The sequence below is a fragment of the Balaenoptera ricei genome, chromosome 16 (assembly GCF_028023285.1).
Source record: "Balaenoptera ricei isolate mBalRic1 chromosome 16, mBalRic1.hap2, whole genome shotgun sequence".
Classification (NCBI taxonomy): Eukaryota; Metazoa; Chordata; class Mammalia; order Artiodactyla; family Balaenopteridae; genus Balaenoptera; species Balaenoptera ricei.
In genome coordinates, this window is record NC_082654.1 from 52,293,802 (window position 1) to 52,315,166 (window position 21,365).

The 21,365-nt window shown below is 35.4% G+C and overlaps 1 protein-coding gene across 11 annotated transcripts in view; it reads right to left on the reverse strand.

Moving 5' to 3' along the window:
* The window catches only part of CCSER2 (coiled-coil serine rich protein 2), a 157,912-nt gene that overhangs the window by 120,039 nt on the left and 16,508 nt on the right, over window positions 1-21,365 (reverse strand). For 10 of the 11 annotated variants that reach the window (XR_009497904.1, XM_059899510.1, XM_059899508.1 and 7 more), the window contains exon 2: window positions 587-2,039. Coding sequence is in view for 10 of the 11 variants with exons in the window: in XM_059899510.1 (XP_059755493.1) it covers window positions 587-2,000 (1,414 nt within the window). In the remaining variant the exon portion in view is untranslated. Of the gene's footprint in view, window positions 1-586; window positions 2,040-14,712; window positions 14,754-21,365 lie in introns of all 11 variants that reach the window. The other variant, XM_059899506.1, reaches the window with a different exon arrangement.

Genomic DNA, 21,365 nt, shown 5'->3' on the forward strand with positions numbered 1-21,365 from the left:
ACCAGGATTACCAAGTATAAGAAGAAATGTTTAACAGGTGCTATCTCACTCTCCTCAATTAAAAAAATAAAGCTCCTCTGAAAGTTTAACTATTAAGTCTACTAAGCAAGAAATCTAAGTCTTCCTTTAAAAAAATGAAAATTGCCTAGGATAAAAAAATTCATTAGATTGGACATAACCTATATTAGTCCATTTACCCTTCGGTACAGCTTTACTCTTAACAAATAGTAGTGATCTACTACCCTAAAGGAAGAGATGGTTTAAAACAGGCTGCCACTGATTGGAGGAAGCAGGGAAAAAAAATAATTTTGAAGCAAGCAGGAATAAGCCTGTGTGTGACAAAGAAGAGCAAAGGTAAAATACCATAAGGGAATGAATGTTTTTATGGATGTTGTTTTAGCATGAAAAATAGAACAAGGGACAAAAGTCACAAGGAAAGTAAATGTTGCCCCATTCCAATTTTGTCTAGATCCATCCTTCCATGAAATTGTTAGTATCCTGGAATTAATCAGAAGATAATCCTAAGTGTAAATTCAGTTCTATTATCTAGGAGAAAGCAAAAAAAATTAAGGACATTAATATTTACCAGAGACACTTATATCTATCCACTCATCAGTTTTACTGAAGGATTTTTCATTTTCCTTGGGGGAATCAAATATATCCTTCGGTGGTACATTTTCACACTTTTCTTCGAGAGAAATTTCCTCTGGAGTTACTCTAGTTCTGTTGGAATCTTCTATATCTATAAAATCATCACTGAAGTCTTCACTTAAATCATTCTTATCAGAAGATGACAGAGAAGACAATGAAATGTCATCCACATCATCACTCAGGTATCTAATTTTAGCATCATGCTTCATGGTCTGGTCATTTTCTGTTCTATAACTATCATTTTCAATTAGTTCTTGGTCCTTATCCTTAGCTCTGTCCTTAGCCACAAGTACAGCATCTTCCTCTATACATGTGTCAGCCAGTGAATTTTTATTACCATCAACTGTGATAGTCCCAGAAAATGGAGGTCGGCCAGATTTCAGTAGAGAGGGATGAACCATCCTATAACCCAAAGTGGAAGTTACACCCGGGCCATTTGGTAAAGCCAACTTCTTTCCACCAGCAGCATAAGGCCTATTAAATCCATACCCTAAATGTTCATTCCCATTGAGTACTTCCGACTGCCGAGAATTTCTTGTTAGCATACTTGACCTCAGAGGCACTCTAATGGGTAGCTGTTGATTCTGATAAGGCTTTGTAAGATCTGCAGCTCTATTGAAGGAATGTGATCTGGTTATAGATGAAGGTGGAAGGAAGGAATTCTGAATGGAATGTGAAAAACTCTGTGACCTAACCATTTTTTCACAAGCAAGAGATTTAATATTATCTAGGGATTGTGCTAAGCTTTCTCCAGAACTGCTTCTGGTGGCACAGGAGTTTGCTCTAGGCCTTTGTATGCTACCAGCTGATCGGTTTCCATAAAATCCATTCAACTGCGATTTTGGAGCACTGACTGAAGCATATGAAGTCCTTCCTAATAATGTGCCTTTGGTGAATTTACCCAAATTAGACGGTCCAGACAAGGACTTTTGGTTTAACTCTTCTGCAGATGACACAAACATAGTAGATGGCTTTGCTAACTTTGATGTGAGTAAAGAAATACTTTTCAAACCTCCCTTCATCCCATTTTTATCAAACATTCCTTGAGCAGGTGCATGTTTTTCAGGATCAATTTCTTTATCATGTGAACTCTGAGTACCGTTAGGCTCTTCAGGACTTTGTGCACTAAATTGGTATTTATTTGCCGTTCTCCAATTAAATGAATGGGACAATGAACAATCAGAGCCATTATTTTTGATGTAACTTTTGGCATTGCTACTCTTGGACGTTCCCAATAAATTAACAGGTTTTCCATTTGGAATTGGCTGCAGTGTACTTCTTACAGGTTTTGTTCCATACTTTGGCAACTTGGAACCCAAAAAAGTCTTGATTTGTGTTTTTTCTTCCATGAGCTATATGGTGCATTTGTTCTTAAAATTTGACAAAATCTGAGGAGACAAAAAAGCAGATTAAACATTTCTAAATAAGGATAATTACATGGATTATTACATAATATGAATGCATATTCTTAAATAATTAAATGCAGCAAAAACCAAAAGTTACCATAATTCCTACAGAACTCTTAATAAATACTGATTGTACTAATTAATAACTTTATGTTAGAAGAAAATAAACATTTTTGTAAACGCTTTTATTAACTTGGGCTATGGATGATGATAGCAAAATCCAGAAATAATAAAATTAGAATATCAAATTTGTATTAAAAAATAACACTTCTACAGCACATCTTCCAATTTCCAATCCAAATTATTTCTTCCATTTTGGGTAACATTATTTCCTTTAAAAATAAAAACGTGGCTTTGGTTTTATTTTTAAGTGCATTTGATCTTATAAAAACTGGAATACATTTTAAAACTTTCATTATTAAAGTTACGGGAAGGATGTGGATAAAGAATCCAACAGTACCAAAAAAATTCTTCTGGCATCAAGGGCTGAAATATCAGCTGTCATTTTAAGCAAATATCTCAAAAGAATTTCTATCCAGTAATATAAACATACATTACAGTTAGTGCCAGGGTGAGAAGTATAATGATTTAATAACATTGATTAGTCCATTAATCTCAACCTCTCAAATTTATTTTTTTTAATATTTAGTTATTTGGTTGCACCGGGTCTTAGTCACAGCAGGCGGGCTCCTTAGTTGTGGCATGCGAACTCTTAGCTGCAGCATGCATGCGGGATCTACTTCCCTGACCAAGGATCAAACCCGGGACCCCTGCATAGGGAGCGTGAAGTCTTATCCATTGCACCACCAGGGAAGTCCCTCAAATTATTTTAAAGGTAATAAAAAACAACAAAAAGGTTCAATGAACACAAAAGAGCATAAAAATAGAAAGTGTCCTCTATTTGAGTAACTTAAATTATAATATGTCATCTGATGAGATTACAAAAATGAGATAAAAATATTAAAATGCCCTAACATTAACAAAAATATCATATGGTCACTATATGTTCATTGTGGTTATATAAAAATGTCGTAACACCACATACAAGAGCAAAATTCAAATAAAAGATAAACACATGCCTTAGGGTCACTGATTTTTTTTTTAAATTATGTACCTTAAGACATTGTCTTCAACTTGTTGGTTTTATTTTTTCAATTAAAAAAAATGGATTCCAAATCATTCCTGACATTAAGAATTAGAGAGCTTCTAGAGTACATATGTGTTATTAATCATCTCAAAAGTAAATATTTAGAAAATCATACAGACTTTTAAGTAAAGATAGTGGGGTGAAACAGAATTACAGAACTTCCTATCCCCAATATCTAATAAAAGAGACAGACTAGGGCTTCCCTGGTGGCGCAGTGGTTGGGAATCTGCCTGCCAATGCAGGGAACAAGGGTTCAAGCCTTGGTCCGGAAGTTCCCACGTGCCACGGAGCGGCGAAGCCCATGCGCCACAACTGCTGAGCCTGCGCTCTAGAGCCCGCGAGCCACAACTACGGAAGCCCCGTGCCTAGAGCCCGTGCTCCTCAACAAGAGAAGCCACCGCAATGAGAAGCCTGTGCACCGAAACAAAGAGTAGCCCCCGCTCGCCACAACTAGTAAAAGGTCGCGCGCAGACCCAAAGCAGCCAAAAATAAATAAAATAAAATAAAAAAAAAAAGAGAGACAGACTATACATATGTGTGTGTGTGTGTGTGTCATTTTTCAGCCAAAAATCCACCAGCTACAGTCAAACAAGAAAATGATTAAACTAAAAATCTCTAAACTTTAAAAAGTAGTGGCCAGAAAAAGATTCTGCACAGTGTGATCTGGCTCCTAGCCTGATTACACTGCCTAGAAGCAATAATGAGAAAAATTGGTGAGTTAATAAAACTTGAAATTTTTAATATATAAATATTTTAATATTTTAATAAATATCCTCCGGTTTGGATAGAGACCTGATTTGGCATGCCCTAGAAAAGTCCAGGAGAACATCTTCAGCACAGAAGCTTTAAAACCTAAGCTGAGACAGGCAGAGTGGCCACCAGAACCTGTTGACTTCCAAGGCATTCTTCTGAGTTAAGGAAAGGGTCTGAAGCCCCTAGAAATGTACTACATCCTCGGCAGGATGGACTAAGGCCAGTACAGGACACTTAACAAAATCTAAGGAGACAAGAGAGCCTGGAGCCCCAGAAGAACTCTCCCCCCACCACCACCTTATATCCTTCAACTACAGAGAAGCAGACAGAGAATAAAACACACTGCTCAAAAGATGTATTGAGGGGGTACCGTAAAAGGAGGAGACAAAGTCACAGCTAAGATGAGGATGGCATCAAGGAGAACTCACCCATGTCATATCAGGGCAGATACAAAGTCTTGACTTCGCTATCCAAGTCTTTACCTAGCAAGATATAAAGAAAAGGCCATGCAACTGTATAAACAAGAGGGTGGAAGGAAGAGGAAAGAACAAAAGAAGAACCTAGTCTGAAAGAAAACATAACACAGGAAAATAAGGAAATCCCCAGTGAGTTCTTTGTAACAGAAAACAACCTAATAAGCACATACATTTAATAAATCAAAAGCTCAAAGATAAAAAGACAAAACAGGAGAATTGAAAAGAAAAGCTATGGAGCTAAGAAAATCAATTAAGAACAATGAATTTGAAAAAAAAGCAAGAAAAAGAACCAAACACTGAAAATCAAACTAATGGCAAGAAGAAAAATCATAAGATAACCTAAGTACTGAGGAGAAAAAAAGACAGAGATACCAAGGCAATCAGATAGAATAAGTAGGACAGAGACTAAACAGAAAGATAATTAGTATCCCTGAAGTAGAATAACTAAACAAATAGAAGAGAAAAAGCAGGTAGACATGATAGAAAATAGCCCTAAAATAAAGGTGAAGAAAATCTACAAAGGGAAAGGAAAAATACAATAAACCATAGATCCAAATATATATCTAAATTACATTAATAAAACATCAAGGATAAAGAAATAATTCTCTGGGAATGCAGATTGAAAAAAATCATCTTGTAAAGAAAATTTTAAGACTTTTAAATAAGCAAAAAAGATCCTTTTGATGAAATGTTGCAGCTTCTAGGGATAATTTAATCCTACAGGAATTGTCATTGGACTATTTTACAACTCTGTAAAGATAGAGGTTAACATATAGAAAACTAATGGTAAAGCACACAATTCTTGTCTACAGACATGCAAATAAATTCTGCCCATTTCAGTTGACTTCTCTCCACCATGATGGAAGAAGCCAGCTTTGCAAATTCACTTCAATATTCCTGATCTGTAAATGTACGTGTCCTTTGCATTCTCCCTTGAACCAGCTATAATATATCTCTGACTCCCTCATTAATGATGAGATAAATAAAACCTTTATCATGTTCATTTGATATCTGAATAGGAGTCATGATTTAATTCTCTTCTAAAATTTATCCTTAGTAGTTTTGGAAATTCCACCAAAATACCCAGTGGATTCACCTGACAGAGCTAGGTTACTTCTTTGCCAGAATAGTACACCTCACAGGCAGCTCAAGCCCAGACATTTCTTGTCTCCCAGAAGTGAACTAAGAACAGCAATAGAACTTTGTTAACTGTGCTTTCTATTTTAACTTTCCTCTTTTCTAATTTTGTTTTTGTTTTTAGTTTATTTATGGTCAATAAGTTATTCTCTGTTGGTGATAACAATGATTCAGAATTTGATTTTATGGACTGTCATTCAGTGATCTCTGTAAACAAATTAATGGTTTATACAGATCTGCCTTGGGTGAGAGAAAAAGAAGACTCTGATTCATTAGTCACCTGTTCACTTATCTCTTTTGTTTACCTATCTTGAGCTCAAATCAATTAAGAATTTCATGCCAACCAGGAAGGAGAATCGCTCTTCCGTATCTGGAAAGGTCAGGGTTTGTGTTTGTTAACTCTAGCCATGGCTAAAATTGGAGAATTGGAAAAAGATAAGCTCTCTCAGTGTCTGTATGGCTATGTGTCTATTAATTCAAAAAAGTCTTTACCTCTCATTTTGAGTACATAATGCTTTCCTACCCTCAGAGGGTATTAATAAATCAGATTATAAAGTCTCTTAAAGCAGCTCTGTTCCAACTGGCTTATAGAGATAAATATGCACTATTTTTATAAATTGAATATTACCAAAATTCCCAGAAAATAAGCAAATTGATCTTCTAATATTTTAAATGTGTTATATTTTTAAAAATTATTCTTACAGAAATTAACTCAGAAAGGTTTTAAGAACCAAGTTCATATAATTAAGGTAAATGGCAAACAAAAATAGTTTAATAAAATAGGTTTATCTTCTGTTTTTTTTAATCAATGTTAAGTATAATACAAGCATACATCTTTATTCCATTAGAGTAACTTTCTAAAACGTATATAGGCTTACTGATCAAATAAGCCAGTATTACTCACACACAATGTTTAAGACTATGAAAATGTAAAACTGTGTTTAAATTGAATGACTATTCTGACAAACTTTTCATTTCAACAGTAATTATGTTTCATAGTATGTCAGCTTACAAATAATTTCCAAGAACTTTAAGGTAACAAAAGCTTAGACTAATCTTAAGCTGAATTAATTAGTGGATAATCACTGGTTTGCTAGATCATTTCTAAGTAAGAATATTAAAACTTTGGTTACTAAGCATAACTTCAAGTTTATATGCTTTTGCTTCTTGTTATTGTGTGCTACAGAAAGACTCTCTTTGGGACATGTAAATGAACATGTTTGTTTTTGCTACTTTGAGAAATTGTACACTAGATCCCATTTTTATAAAAGTAACATGCCAGATAGATAAATAAACAGACAGACAGACAGAAGATATCACATAGAGATGTGCGTGCACCTATATATTTAAACACACAAACTGTTAATAGTGATTACCATTAGGGAAGTGAGAATTAGGTGAAAAGAAGACTTCTTTTCACCTTTAAATCGTTATTGTTTAAATACTTTAAATATGCCCATATTTTTGCCATTTAAAACATGTTAACTAAAAAACTGCATTTAAAATATTTTAAAAATTTATTCAGTATCAAACAAGACTCTTAAACAGTTTAATCTTACCAAAAAATTATTTAAAATTAAGTTTAATATTACACAAAATAAAAAACATAAAAATAGAAGTTTGGATAAAACACAAAAAAGGATTTTTTTAGTCAAAAGACATTATTTTTTCATAAATTACCATTTCAATTTCTCCAGACTTCAACCTCAATTTAATGTTTCACTTACCAATTTTATCTTTAAAATTTTATTCTAAATTCACCATATCCATTCCACAATTCTAGTTCTTACCTTCATCTCTTTCTGCATTACTAAAAAGGCTTCCTACGTTATCAAGATTCCGACTCCACTTCTATTCAAACTGTCAAAACAGTTATTCTCTCAAAGCACAGATCTGATCATGTCATTCTATAGATTAAAAACCACGTGTGGCCCAGGAACAACAAAATAAAATCCAAAACCCACTGTACAGAGATCAAGCTTCTCTATTTGCTTCTACCCTATCACTGCAGTACTATACATTCTAGCCAAGATACATTTTCTATCATTCCCCAAAATCCATCCTATATTTTGCACCTTCTATGCCTTTGCTAAAGTTGTAAAGACCACCTTGAAGATCCTACCCTCCAAGTCCAAAATCATTACACTCACAAACCTTTCCAGTTAAAATTAATTTTGCATCCTTCTCTATTCCCTTCACACCAATAATAGAGCTGAGCCTGTCTTATAATGTGTGTGCATGTTTATTTGACCCATAAGAAAGTATGAGAGCATAAACTGTGCCTGCTATAGGATCACAAATATGATAGATCCTCAACTTTTAAGTAAACTCATAATCTTAGTGCAAATTAATTTAATAAATAGTAAGCCAAGACTGAAAAGTAATTTCATTTTGTGGGCCTGTGACTGACTGGTAGTAGCGGCCTTGAGCAATACGTTGAGGACTCCAGGTTAAATCTAGACTCTGCAGTAAAGAATCTTGATCTAACAGCAATTATCTGCCACGAGCAAGAAAAGGGACAGCATATCCATGCCAGATGACTGCCATCCTCATTATCTGATAATGACCTTTACCACAAAACATACTCCACACCTACAAATACTTTCAGGGTGACCATAAGAAAACTGGTAATGATATTAGATATAAGGGTCATTCTGCAAATCATTAAATAACACACATTAAAGATTCTGTCCTCTGGTGAGTCATCTGTGAATCAGAAAGGCTTTAACATTTCACTGCCAGTCACAAGTAGACTGAGAACGGAACACTCTATTCTTTCACTTCTCTATGCTTCTACTTGACTGTCTGAAATGAGGGTAATATATGTTATCCCCCAAGAACATCTTAAGTATTAATAACTTAGAGGCACAAGATAAGCCCACAAGAAAGACACACTGTTACTACAAAATGTTTAGGGTGCTATCATGTGGGGGGGAGAAAAAAGATTAGAACCTGAATGTACTATTTCCTATCAAAATTATTTACTGATTTCTAAGTGCACAAATAACTGCAACATAATTGATATCAATCATCTTGGACTGTGGTCTTAAAACTAAGCTAATCTGACAGCTCAACTCTATAAAGTTTCCATATTTGCTTATGTTATGAATATTGTCACTTCATTTGTTGACGAGCTACCTTCTGTCTTTAAATATCATGAAACTTTCTCCTATACTTATTTATAACTCTGAAGTGAAATAAAACAGACATTGTTAATCTGCTTCATTTTAGTAGCTGTGCTGTCTTTGCTACACTTTACCTGGTATGCAGTCGGTTAAGCAATTAAAAAATGCAGTCATAAGTCTGAAAAAGTACATGTTGACTACATCATCTAATGATATAATCTTCTCTGAAATACTTTAACATTGTCTGTGAGCTTTAGTTTAATGCTGAACTAAAAATAATACCTGGTACAGGGCCTGGAAATATCTGAGATTTTGAGTTACTTTCTGTAAGAATAATTTTTTTAAGTATAGCACATTTAAAGTATGGTAGTTCACATTTGAAAGAATTTTCAAAACTACTTATAATTTTTTTAAAAAAATTATAAATCAAAGTTTTTTGCTTTTAAAAGGAATCCACAATTGGATAAGAAGGGAAAAGAAGGAGCAAATATTACTGAGCACTTATGTAACAGGTAACATCCTTACCACTTTGTCCCTGTTAATTGTTTTATCTTCCTAATATTATAAGGTGGTAGATTTCATTCTATTTTAAACAGATAAACCAAGATTCAGAAAGGCTAAAACACTTGTCCAAAGTCACAAGTTCATAAATTACTTAAGAGAATTCAGGTTCAACTCTACCTGATTCCAGGATCCATGCAGACTGCCTTCCTGACAAAGGAATGAAATATTCTGAGAAGTTTACTGATAGCTAGGGACAACAGTGAAGGAAGGAACTGGATAGCTAAGGTTAGAGAAGCATGAAGACTGCAAAGAACCTAGGAATTGATTAAAGAAGTTTTTGCAAAGGAACAAGTAAGAGCTTTCTCTTTTTCAAATTCCTTTCATATCAATTACCTTATCATCTGATGAACCACCCACTCATATTCTTTTTTTTTAGTTTTTCAAATAGCTTTTTAGAAGGTATGAAATGCATACATTTTAGGGATTTTACATAGGCATAAATTCACTACTGAGTCCAAGAGCAGTTAACTGAACAACAATGCTGATGACTACATGCCCCTACCAGTCACTTCTTGAAACTTGCTTTCTCATTCAGATAACTACATTCAATTTAAAAAAAAAATTTTTTTTTTTTATCTTGTGTTACCCAACCATTTCTCTCATATCCTCTTCTCCCATGTTTTTTCTGGCTGTCACCTATGTCAAGTTGATTCAAAGCCTTGATTATAGCAATTAAATAAGTAAAAATAACACCTTCAAAAGTAAAGGTTTAAAACAATACAACTTCATTCCAGATTCTTCATGGTTTTAAAGAGTGCACACCGAGCTCAACCCAAAAACCCCATTATTATTATTTTTTTTAATCAAGCTGACCTTTTTGTCCTCTAGCTACAATTTTTTACTCAGGCAGATGGGGATCAAAGCAACTTGTGAAAGTTAGTCTCAAAATGAATTTGTGGTTTAGGAACATTAAATGATGTTATTAAATGCAGATTCAAAGTATATTACTTCCTGAAACTTTAATTTAAGGAACAAAGAGAATACTAGCAGCTAAAGAAGAACTGGAAGCTCCCCTGGCCAACCACAAAAGCTCTCTCTCCAAATTTTATTATTTAGTTCAGGTAAAACTCAATAACTGCGTAGGGCATTCAAATGAATGTGGACTCCTATTTCTTGTCAACAAGCCAAGAAGCGTTCCTCAGACCACTCCAGGTTTATGTTCCCTTCACTGGAAACCAAGTTCTTTGAGAATACAAACTATGCCTTTCACTCTTCTGTTTCCTCACTGTGGCCCTAGGACATAGGCTCGCACATAATTGGCATTTTCTAAATGCAGGTTGAAAGCAAGAAAAGCATATCCCTTAACAGTGATTTTCTGAGAATTTTGTTAGTTTTACCTCAAATCAACAATATAAGCATTTAGGGCTTCCCTGATGGCGCAGTGGTTGAGAATCCGCCTGCCAATGCAGGGGACACAGGTTTGAGCCCTGGTCCGGGAAGATCCCACATGCCACAGAGCAACTAAGCCCATGCACCACAACTACTGAGCCTGCGCTCTAGAGCCCGTGAGCCACAACTACTGAGCCCGCGTGCCTAGAGCCCGTGCTCTGCAACAAGAGAAGCCACCACAATGAGAAGCCCACGCACCACAATGAAGAGTAGCCCCCGCTCGCCGCAACTAGAGAAAACCCGCGTGCAGCAACGAAGATCCAATGCAGCCAAAAATAAATAAATTTTTTTAAAAAGCAATATAAGCATTTATATGTATAAAGCATAACACAGCCTGACACAAGTACAAGCTTCTGTTTATAAACTCCTATTTTCCTAGGTAAAACAGGTACCCAAATTCATGATACTGATTTTTTTCCCACCCCTCCACAAACCACACTGGGTTATTAAATCCAATGAAAAAGCCAATCTCCTCCCTGGTAGCTTTCTTGCTTAAGAATTTATTCTAATTTGGAATCTCATCCCCTATGCATACCCATGGCACCTAACTCTTTAAGTTTTTTCCAAGAAACCTACAACTTTTGGCACAAAACATTATTTTAAAAAAATAAATTACAAAAGAAATGGGACATGACACAATCTCAGTCTGATTGTGCTCTTTATATGTTCTTTGTGTGATTTAATTACAAAGTATTTTAGATAATTACTCTGCAACTTTTAATAGAACTAGGATACTCATATTTTAACATTTTTAAAAAGTAAAAATCCTTAAACTAGTTAACAGCATTTAATCAGTCACCAGAGTTATTGGCACTGAGAATCTTATTGATTTTGTAAAAATCAGAGTGATTAAAGTTAGGTACAATATTTGCATCTATAAGTTGATCATGATGTAAGGCATAAGGACCACTGAATGTAAGAGCAATCTTATTGTGCTTAGGTCTATCACAATTCAACTTCTTCCTCTGCAGGGAAGCCCCACTTAATTCACTGCATACCTCCACCTCAGATTACTATAACATTTTTTTATTAAGCATCTATGAGACAAGATCCTAAAAAATAAACAAGGTAGGATACAATGCCTGCCAGGAGAAGCTTATGATCTGGCAAAGGAAGGAATGTTTTCATCATGGTCATGACTTAGAATACATTAATTCAGTAATCAAACATGTATTGAAAGCCTTTTTGAAGACATTTATTGGAAGATTTATTACAAATCAGGCTCTGTGCTAGAGGATGTGGATACAACAGACACTCCAATACAGAGAAAAAGACATATAGACAAGAAAAGGGCAATGAAGTGCTATAATTGCTATAGGAGAATATATGGGGTAGTACATGAGGGCACAAAGAAGAAAGTGCTTAATGGGAGAGGGGGATTTCATAAATGGCTTCAAAGAGGAAGCCAATGCTTGAGTTGGGTCCAAATGATAAATAGTAAATAATAATAAAGACAATGTGAGAAGCAATACAGCCTAAGTAAAGAGTATAAACAAAAGCACAGAACCAGCATGGCACATTCAGGAAACTGGTATTAATTAAATAAGGGTAGTGAACAGGGTTCAAAGAAATGCTGCAGGAAACAAGAGAAGTTCAATGGAAAAAATACAGCCTGCGAAAGGACTTAAATGCCATACTAAGAAATTTGAACTTTACTACAGGCAGTAAGGAAGCCAAAGGGTTTTAAGCCAGAAAACAATGACCTGACCTGAATTTTGAAAACTGACTCTGATTTCAGTATGAAGGATGGACCAGAGGAAGAAAGGTAGATAGGTTAAGAGGTTTCAACATGAAAATGATGGCAAGGATTGTAGCAAAAAGGTTAGAGAAAAGATACAAATACAAAAGATATCAGCAATACTGAATCTTGAGAATTTCATCATAACAGTGGACACAAAATGAGAGCACAATATTTAATGAATAAATGGATGAATAATTGACTGACTGATTAGGTGTATGAGATGGAAATGGACAACTGATTGACTCATTAGATGTAGAGAGGAGAAAGGGTTCATGATTCCAGGCCTGACTGGACAGAGGGTGGTGCCTTTAATTGAGGGCAAACATTATGTCTGGGGAAAGAGATCGTGAACTTAGCATGTCAAGCTGACTTTGAGGTAACTTTGAGGTACCTACAGAGGGTGCAGGTGGGGGTGTTTACAAGCCATGTAAAGGAGTCTGAAATGCAAGGGAAAGATCTGAATGGGAGATGATTGGGGAACTGTCAGTACAAAGATAACAGTCAAATGTTCCACCAGAAACAGGTGAGGTCATCTGGGGAAGATGTAGAAAAAGGAAAGAAAGGCTAAGGACCAGGGGATCACAAACATTTAAGGAATGGACAGAAGGGAAAAAAAGCAACAAAGGCAGCTGAGAATGCACAATCCAAAAGGAAAGAAAAGAATTGGAAGAGAATTTGAAAATGATAACAGGCAGTAGTGTCAAATTCCACAGATAAGCAAAGAAAAACTAAAGACTGAAAAGAATGATCACCCTTGGTAGTTTTCAAATTTGGTCACCTTTGCCAGAGGAGTTTCAGGAGACAAGATGAGGCACAGAAAACTACAGAGAGTTCAAGAGTAAAAAAAAGGTAAAGAAATCGAGTCACGAAACGTAGCCCATTCTTTCAAAGACTAGAAAGAAAAAGGCAATAACTTGAGAGGATATAAAGGCAGTAGTTTTGGTTTTTTCTAATTTTGTGCTCTCTTTTCTAAGATGCAGAGAAAGAGCTAAAACAGAAGATTAAAAATAAGAAAATGGTGGGAACAATAGCTAGAGCAAGATACCACAGGATATAAGATGAAGATGGGCTTCCAGTCCCATAATGAGACCTGGAATGCTAGACAGGAAAACAAGGCAGACATTCTGATTTACAGCTCAGTCACAAAGAAGGTGGTAGCTTGACAGGCACATTGCTCAGGGCTCTAGCCCTGGGAACACTGGACACTACTGCAGGCTCCACTCACCCACCTTAGTCGGGACTGGCTAAACCTGCACGATGTGGGAATTGTGCTTGCAGCTGAACAGGGCTGTAGAAGACAGGGACTAGGTCTTATTAGATGTTATGAGCAAACTCAACCAGCAAGATTATTGAGAACGTGGGCAATACCAATAATTTCAAAAATATAAGTGCAATGAAAATGTCTGTAATATTTACTCAACAGCTTAATTAAAAGACTCATTTTTAAAATTCTCATCATCTAGCACAGAGCCTGGCACATAACAGACATCAGCGCATACAAGTGAATGATGTTGTGGGACCGACTCAGGGCAATATCCCAAGAGACAGAACACCTGTGGAAGGCAGGCTCTGCAGTGTTTCCAATGACCTGGCTAGAAAGTCTCCTTCCTATGGGACCAGGAGGGTGGAAAAACCTAATTGTCCCTACTGAAAACAAAAGAGGACAACATGACTGTGAGGGGCCTTAATGATAACAGCTAATTTTTATCAAGAACAGTATATGTATGGCACTGTGCTGATCAGTTTATAAGAATTACCATATCTTAACCTCATTACCACACACGACAGGTACATTTATTCCCATTTCAGAGATGAAGAAACTCAGTTTTCTTCAGAAGTTAAGTAACTTGTCCAAGTTCACATAGATAATAAAGAACCAAGACTACTGAACCCAAGTCAGTAGCACTCAATATGACGGGTAGTGATAGTAGTGGTAGTAGTAGTAACAGCAGGAACAACAGCAGCTAACACTCTTATAGCTCTTACTATGTGTTAGGCAATGTTCTAAGGGTTTCATATTTATTAACCTTCACAACTACTTTATGAAGTAAATGTAATCATTTTACAAAGGAAGAAAGTAAACACAGAGGGGTTAGGTAGTTTTCCCAAGACCACACAGCTACTAAGTGGTGGGGCCAGGATTCAAATTTAACCATTACTCTATATAGCCTCTCTCCAATTCATTTTCTCTAGGCTAAGACGCAATATACTGTGTTTTTCAAACTGCTGATCATGACATCAATGTATTGGTTTATGACAAGCAAGTTTTGTTGTAAATGAAAAGACTAGAATAGAATGGACTACTCCACTCTTTTCCCAATACCTTCTCTAGTGCTGGACGAGATGGCCAACATCCTGGGCGAACTGCAAGAAAAGCATATGTAACAGATGTGTTTGTTTAGTTTTGTAATGGATGGGGAAGGAATCAATCAAATTTAACAGTGAAAAATATTCAAAAACTTATTCATGGAGCACAAATCAGAAAATCTGTTTCTTCTTCTTTAAATGTAAAAGTTGTACAGAATAGATAAGAGAAAATGTTTAAGAATTATTCAAAGTAACAGTAAAGTCAATTTCAATGAAACAAACCCAAAGAATGATCTATTTTTTTGAAGAAATCAACACTTCAGGGAAACAGAAGAATATGATGAAAAGGGTCAGGGATTGAAAATAGAAAGCTGAAAAAGATGCTCAATTTAACTCCAGTAAGAGAAAAAAATGTAGCCACAGGGGGAGACAACAGTTACTAGAGCCTTCTGAAGAACTGAAAATAAATAATATTCAAATTGCAGTTTTTTTCAAGAATATCACAGTAAGAAAAAAATTCACTTTTTAACAATGAATTATAACATGGGTAGGAACTGTATCTTAAAATAACTCTTCATGCAAACATAGCTAAAGCCAAGAAAATGGAACAAGGAATGCAAATCAGACAACTACTGCAGCCAAAAAAAGAACGGAAGTCTCTTGTACACTGAGTCAAAGATACTTCTTACCACCTAAAGGAATTAGAGGTGGCTAAGAAATCAACAAAAGGAAAATGAAAAGCAATTCTCTAAACAGGAAGATGACATAAGAACACTGGAAGTAGAACTGTCTGATTCAGATGATGCAGACGGAAGTTCTAAAAGCAGTTTGGGAAAGAAATCCTAAGTAAAAGGAGAGATACTGTCAGCTTCATCATTAAAAGGAAGTTATGGAACAAATAAGGAAAAACGAAGCTATAAAATGACAACTGGGAAATTTTTAGTGAGACAAGACGACAGATGAAGGAAGACATTTTTGCAAAGACGTAGCAGGTGAAGTTCAGGGAAATCTAAAACTTATTAGAGAACAAATAGAAGGCAAAGAGATGTTGGAAGAGTACACAAATACATGTAGGCATTGATTGTTTGAAGAAGAAAAACAGCAAGGGGAAATTCTGATTGATGTAACTGAGAAATCAAAATCAAAACTGTCTGAAGGTGAAAAATAATTATATTATTTGGGGTGAATTACAAAATAATACTGGAAAGGACCACTGTGAGAGAAAATGCCAGCAAAGGAGGACAGAAGATGCAGATAACCTCAAAAGGCTTTATCCGAATTGTATTATCAAGCCGCGGATGAAAGATTAAGGTAGATTAAAGACAGTAAAATGGTGACAGACTCAGTCTTTTCATGTGAAGTAAGTGATTCCATCTGTGTGTAGTAATGGTCTTACTTGTCAGACCAAAGAAACGAGGCATGTCACATTCAGTGGACTTAGAGTTATAAACTTGCCTGCAATGTTTTTTCAAACCTGAAACAGTACTATAAAATGTAATTCTTTTATGTAAACATTTTTGCCTTTGTGTTTCATATAAGAAAAACCAGTGTAGAACCTAAGACAGTTACAGTTTCAGCAGTTTTTATAATGTTCAGTTGGATTTTTAAAATTAATCTTGCAACATTTCACTGAGTCATTTTTATATTATATTTTGGAAACTAGATTTATTGTAGTAATATCCTAAAGCAGTTTTTCCCTACTTAATAATGAATCAATACCTTTGCTACATATACAGCAATAAGAATAGAAGAGAACAGAAAATATCAGAAGGCATCATGCATAGTGAAAGTACTTCATGACACTTTAGTTTCAGTTATGTGTATATATGTGCGTGCAGCGTGTAAAATGTTCTGATTATAAGTTTTAAAATACACAAGGATAAAACATTTTATTGCAACATCTAAGAAACGTTTAAAATGTAAAGACCCTACCGACAAACTTTTGCATATATAAAAAAAACCTTGCACACTGGCTGCCACTCATCCATAGGACTGCTCCCCTCATTCTTCCCCTTTCCCCAGACCTGAGTAGACACTGTCACCTGATGGCCAGTGTAAAGAATTGTATGTCTTTGGGGCCCTGTTCACACACCTCCTCTCCCTCACCCCACCTTCAAGATTTAGCCTCTTTAGCCTTAAAAGGAATGTGTGCACACAAGTCACCATTTTGTCTGTCTCCACTCTCATGAGTAATCCCATTCCATACAATCTCTTATTCTAGCACTATCCATAAAATTTTCTACAATAACTGAAATGTTCTATATCTGCCCTGTCCAATACAGTAGCCACTAACCACAAGTGGCTCTTGAGCCTTAGAATATGACTACGGTGGCTAAGGAAATAAATTTTTATTTTTATTTACTTTTAACTCATTTAAATTTAAAAGCTACACGTGGCTAGAGGCTACCATAATGGACAGCACAGTCTTATACACAAACTTAAAAACCAAGTATTTATCCATCTCTCCTTCTGTCTTTTCAAATTCTTGCCCATTTACTACTTCAGAGAAAAAAAACAAAAAATCCTCTTGTTGGGACTTCCCTGGTGGCATAGTGGTTAAGAATCCACCTGCTAATGCGGGGTACACGGGTTCGAGCCCTGGTCCGGGAAGATCCCACATGCCGCGGAGCAACTAAGCCCGTGCGCCATAACTACTGAGCCTGCTCTCTAGAGCCCACGAGCCACAAGTACTGAAGCCCGCGCCACCTAGAGCCCATGCTCCGCAACAAGAGAAGCCACCGCAGTGAGAAGCCTGCGCACCGCAATGAAGAGTAGCCCCCATTTGACACAACTAGAGAAAGCCCGCGTGCGGCAACGAAGACCCAATGCAACCAAAAAAAAAAAAAAAGTCCTCTTGTTTATTTTCACTCCACTTATAAATCACAAAACGTGCCTGAGGAAGACAGATAAACCTTGAAAATTAGATAAACAGTTAAAAATGGCTTCTTATCATGAAAAATATTTTAAAGTAAAATTAGATATAATAAATAAAAGTGCTATTAACAATCTCTATATCCTTAAAAATGCCACTCTGTCATACAGTGTACTTTAAATTTAATAAACCAGAACTTTGGAATTGGGAAATTACAGATCGTATAGGAAATTGAGTCCAGAGAAGTTAAGAGAATTTCCATTCAGAGTCTGCTGACCACAGAGCCAGCTTTTCTAACACAGAAAAGAAACCTAGAAATTCTAGAAATTTCTAGAAATTCTTACCTAGAAATTCTTTCAGAATTCACTCAACCATTTACAGCAAATTACTAGATACAAAGAACAGTAACACAGAAATCCTACTCTCAAGCCCCTCATTCTTTTTAAATGTCCACCTATCTCCTTAATGTTCATCTCATAAAACTTGATTTTCTTCACATATCAATTAAAAAGCATAATTTCAATCAATTTTATATTCTGGATTTAATTACTAATATCCAATTGTGTTACTGTCTATTATTTTGGGTTGACAAACATAAAATAATGGTTTTATGAGAAAATAGCTTTCCAAGTATTAAATAAACACCTTTAAGTTTAGAAATTACTATAATTCAATTCTAAAGACATTTCTCTGTAAAAACGAAGTATGGAGTTATTGTTAAGTTTGCTTTTAAATATGCTATAGTATATAAGTAAGCTTTTTCTCAGAAAAAAACTTTCTAAACTTTAGTTATAATTACCACTTAATTATTAGTTTTAATTGAAAATATTAAAATAGTAACCTATTTCAGGATAGTAGGAATTGTAGTATTGGTAGAAAACATTCAAATAATATACCAGCAGCCTAAGGTTTTGGTACCTTCAAGAAATAATTTAGACAGGAAAGAATACCCTAAACAATCCCTCAAGTCATTCAGTCTATTTCAGGTCTCTAAGCCAATTTGATACATTACTGCAGAAAAATTAAAATGTTTTTAAATCTCAAGGAAATAAATTTGGGGCCTTAGTTTAACTTTAGCAATTTTAGTTGATGAGCTCAAAAGGGTTAACAGTGTGATAAGGCCACACACAGGCAATCTTAGACTACACTAAAAGAAATGCACCACGTAAATCAGGAGTTAATGCAGATTACTGCAGTCTCACTTAAGGCTCGTTGGAATGACATTATGAGCAGTACATTTTCTCCTTTCTTATTAAACTATTACTATAAACTATTGCTAGTTTTTATTTAAAAACTTCTTCCTATAATCCACTACCCTAACACAACTGTTCTCATTACTTTATTTCCCTTCTCAATTACATCTACACACCAAAGTCGGCTATGATAAATATCTAGATGCAATACTCTACTTTTTAAATATCATTATTTTATAAATATTTCCCACATTTCTATAGTTATAGTTGTTATTTTAATGGCTACAATATATTACACTGAATTTGTATGCTATAAATTATTTTACCACAAATTACTGGACCAATTATGAACATCATTATCTTTCAATATACCACTTTTAGGGTTACCCTGGGGTACGGGTGAAGAACCATCTTACATGATGAAAAGCAAAGTATTTACAAATGTTTTAGCCTAGCAAGACCATGAGAATATATTATTATTGCTGTCAAGTAGCTTAAGGTGTGAAGAAGAGGCAGAACTAGGATCAATGGATGGAAATAACAGAAATGTATTTTCAACCCAAAATAATGAAAACTTTTCAAACTGTCAGAATTTACTCAACAAGGTAATGGGCTACTACATAAAACACTAGGCTGTCCATCTCTGAAAGCATTCAAAAACAAGCTAGATAATCACTTGCCAGAGATAGTGCAGACTCATACTGGGTGGGCAGTAGAACTATATAACCTCCCAGGTTTCCTTTTACTAGTGTATTCAAATATTTATTAATGACCTGCTATGATCCTAGCAATATGCTAGGTGCTAGGTATACAAAAGTTGACAGAACAGACATGACCCCTATGTTTTTTGCAATTACAGTCTAGTGTAGGAGACAGAGAAAAAGAAAAAAACAAAAACACACAAGTAAACGAATAATTATGAATCCTAAATCCTATGAAGGAAAACAATGAAATGCTATAGGAGAAAACAGCAGACTGGGCATCAAGGAAGCCATCTCAGAGGGATAGTATCTAGGTTGTACCTAAGAGGAGCTAGCACTCTGGTGCAATGAAAAGCCACTGAAGGTTATAAGCAAGAGAGTGACACAATCTGATTTTCATTCCTAAAAGATTATTCCAGCTGTTATGTGGAGAATGAATTGGAAGGGAGAAAACATGGAAGCAGGGAAATCAGTTAAGAAGCTAGGTAGGGAGGAATCCAGATGAGAAATGACGGATAGGCAGGTTGAAGTAGATGGACAGAAAGGAATAAAGGAGTTCAAGGTGAATGGGGGAGATAGGAGCTATAGCACTTGATGATAGGTTAAATGCAACAACTAATGGTGCTGCCACTTTCTGAGATGCAAAGACTGGGGGAAAGACAGATATGGAATAAAAGGGGAATCTAACTTTTAAGTCTCCATGATGCTACCAAAAATCTCTCATGATTCATTCTTTGCTCTTTAAAAGGCAGTCTGTGGAAGGGGATTAATGCTATAAAAGAGACTCGGTCAATTTTTTAAAAATTGATTACAAATGGTAGATATAATTATTTTATCAATGTTAAATTCAGTGAAGTAGTTTGCACCATGGTTACATTTTTTTTTGAATTCTTGAATTTTATTTTATTTATTTTTTTATACAGCAGGTTCTTATTAGTCATCCATTTTATACACATCAGTATATATGTCAATCCCAATCTCCCAATTCATCACACCACCACCACCACCACCCCCGCCGCTTTTCCCCCTTGGTGTCCATACGTTTGTTCTCCACATCTGTGTCTCAATTTCTGCCCTGCAAACCGGTTCATCTGTACCATTTTTCTAGGTTCAACATATATGCGTTAATATACGATATTTGTTTTTCTCTTTCTGACTTACTTCACTCTGTATGACAGTCTCTAGATCCATCCACGTCTCAACAAATGACCCAATTTCGTTCCTTTTTATGGCTGAGTAATATACATTTTTTAAAAAACCCCTATTCTTAGGAAGTACATGTCACAGTATTTAGGGGTAAAGTATCATGATGTATGCAACTTATTCTCAAATGCTTCGCACATGTGGGCACGTGCAAGAACATATACCTGTATCCAGACATATGTATACATATACATATATATGTACATATGTGACAGAGCAAATGATAAGCAAATAGCATAAAATATTAACAACAGGTGAATCTGAATAAAGACTACTCAGTCTTTGTACTACTCATATTCTTGTAACTTTTCTGAGTATGAAATAATTTCCAAATTAAAAAAAAAAAATTTTAAGCAGTCAGTCCTAGATTTTTCTTATTCATGCTAAATATTTCCAATTCTTTTCAACCCATCTCATCTGTATTTCCCCCCAACAAGCCACCTTGTCTTTTCCATTATCCAGAGTAGTGTCTCCATCAGTGAGACAAGAAACATACACAACAGCTCTACAGAGATATGGCATGACAAGAGGTGAGGACTAGAACAGGCTTTTTTGCAATCTGCAATCTCACATGAAGTACAATATCTATATTTCTGCTCTCTGGAATGTTCTATGTCCTATGTCCTGATCTATATCAGGCTGCTAGATGACAGCTCTTTGCTTCTGTATCTTCTATTTTCATGTAACATATAGCAATAAA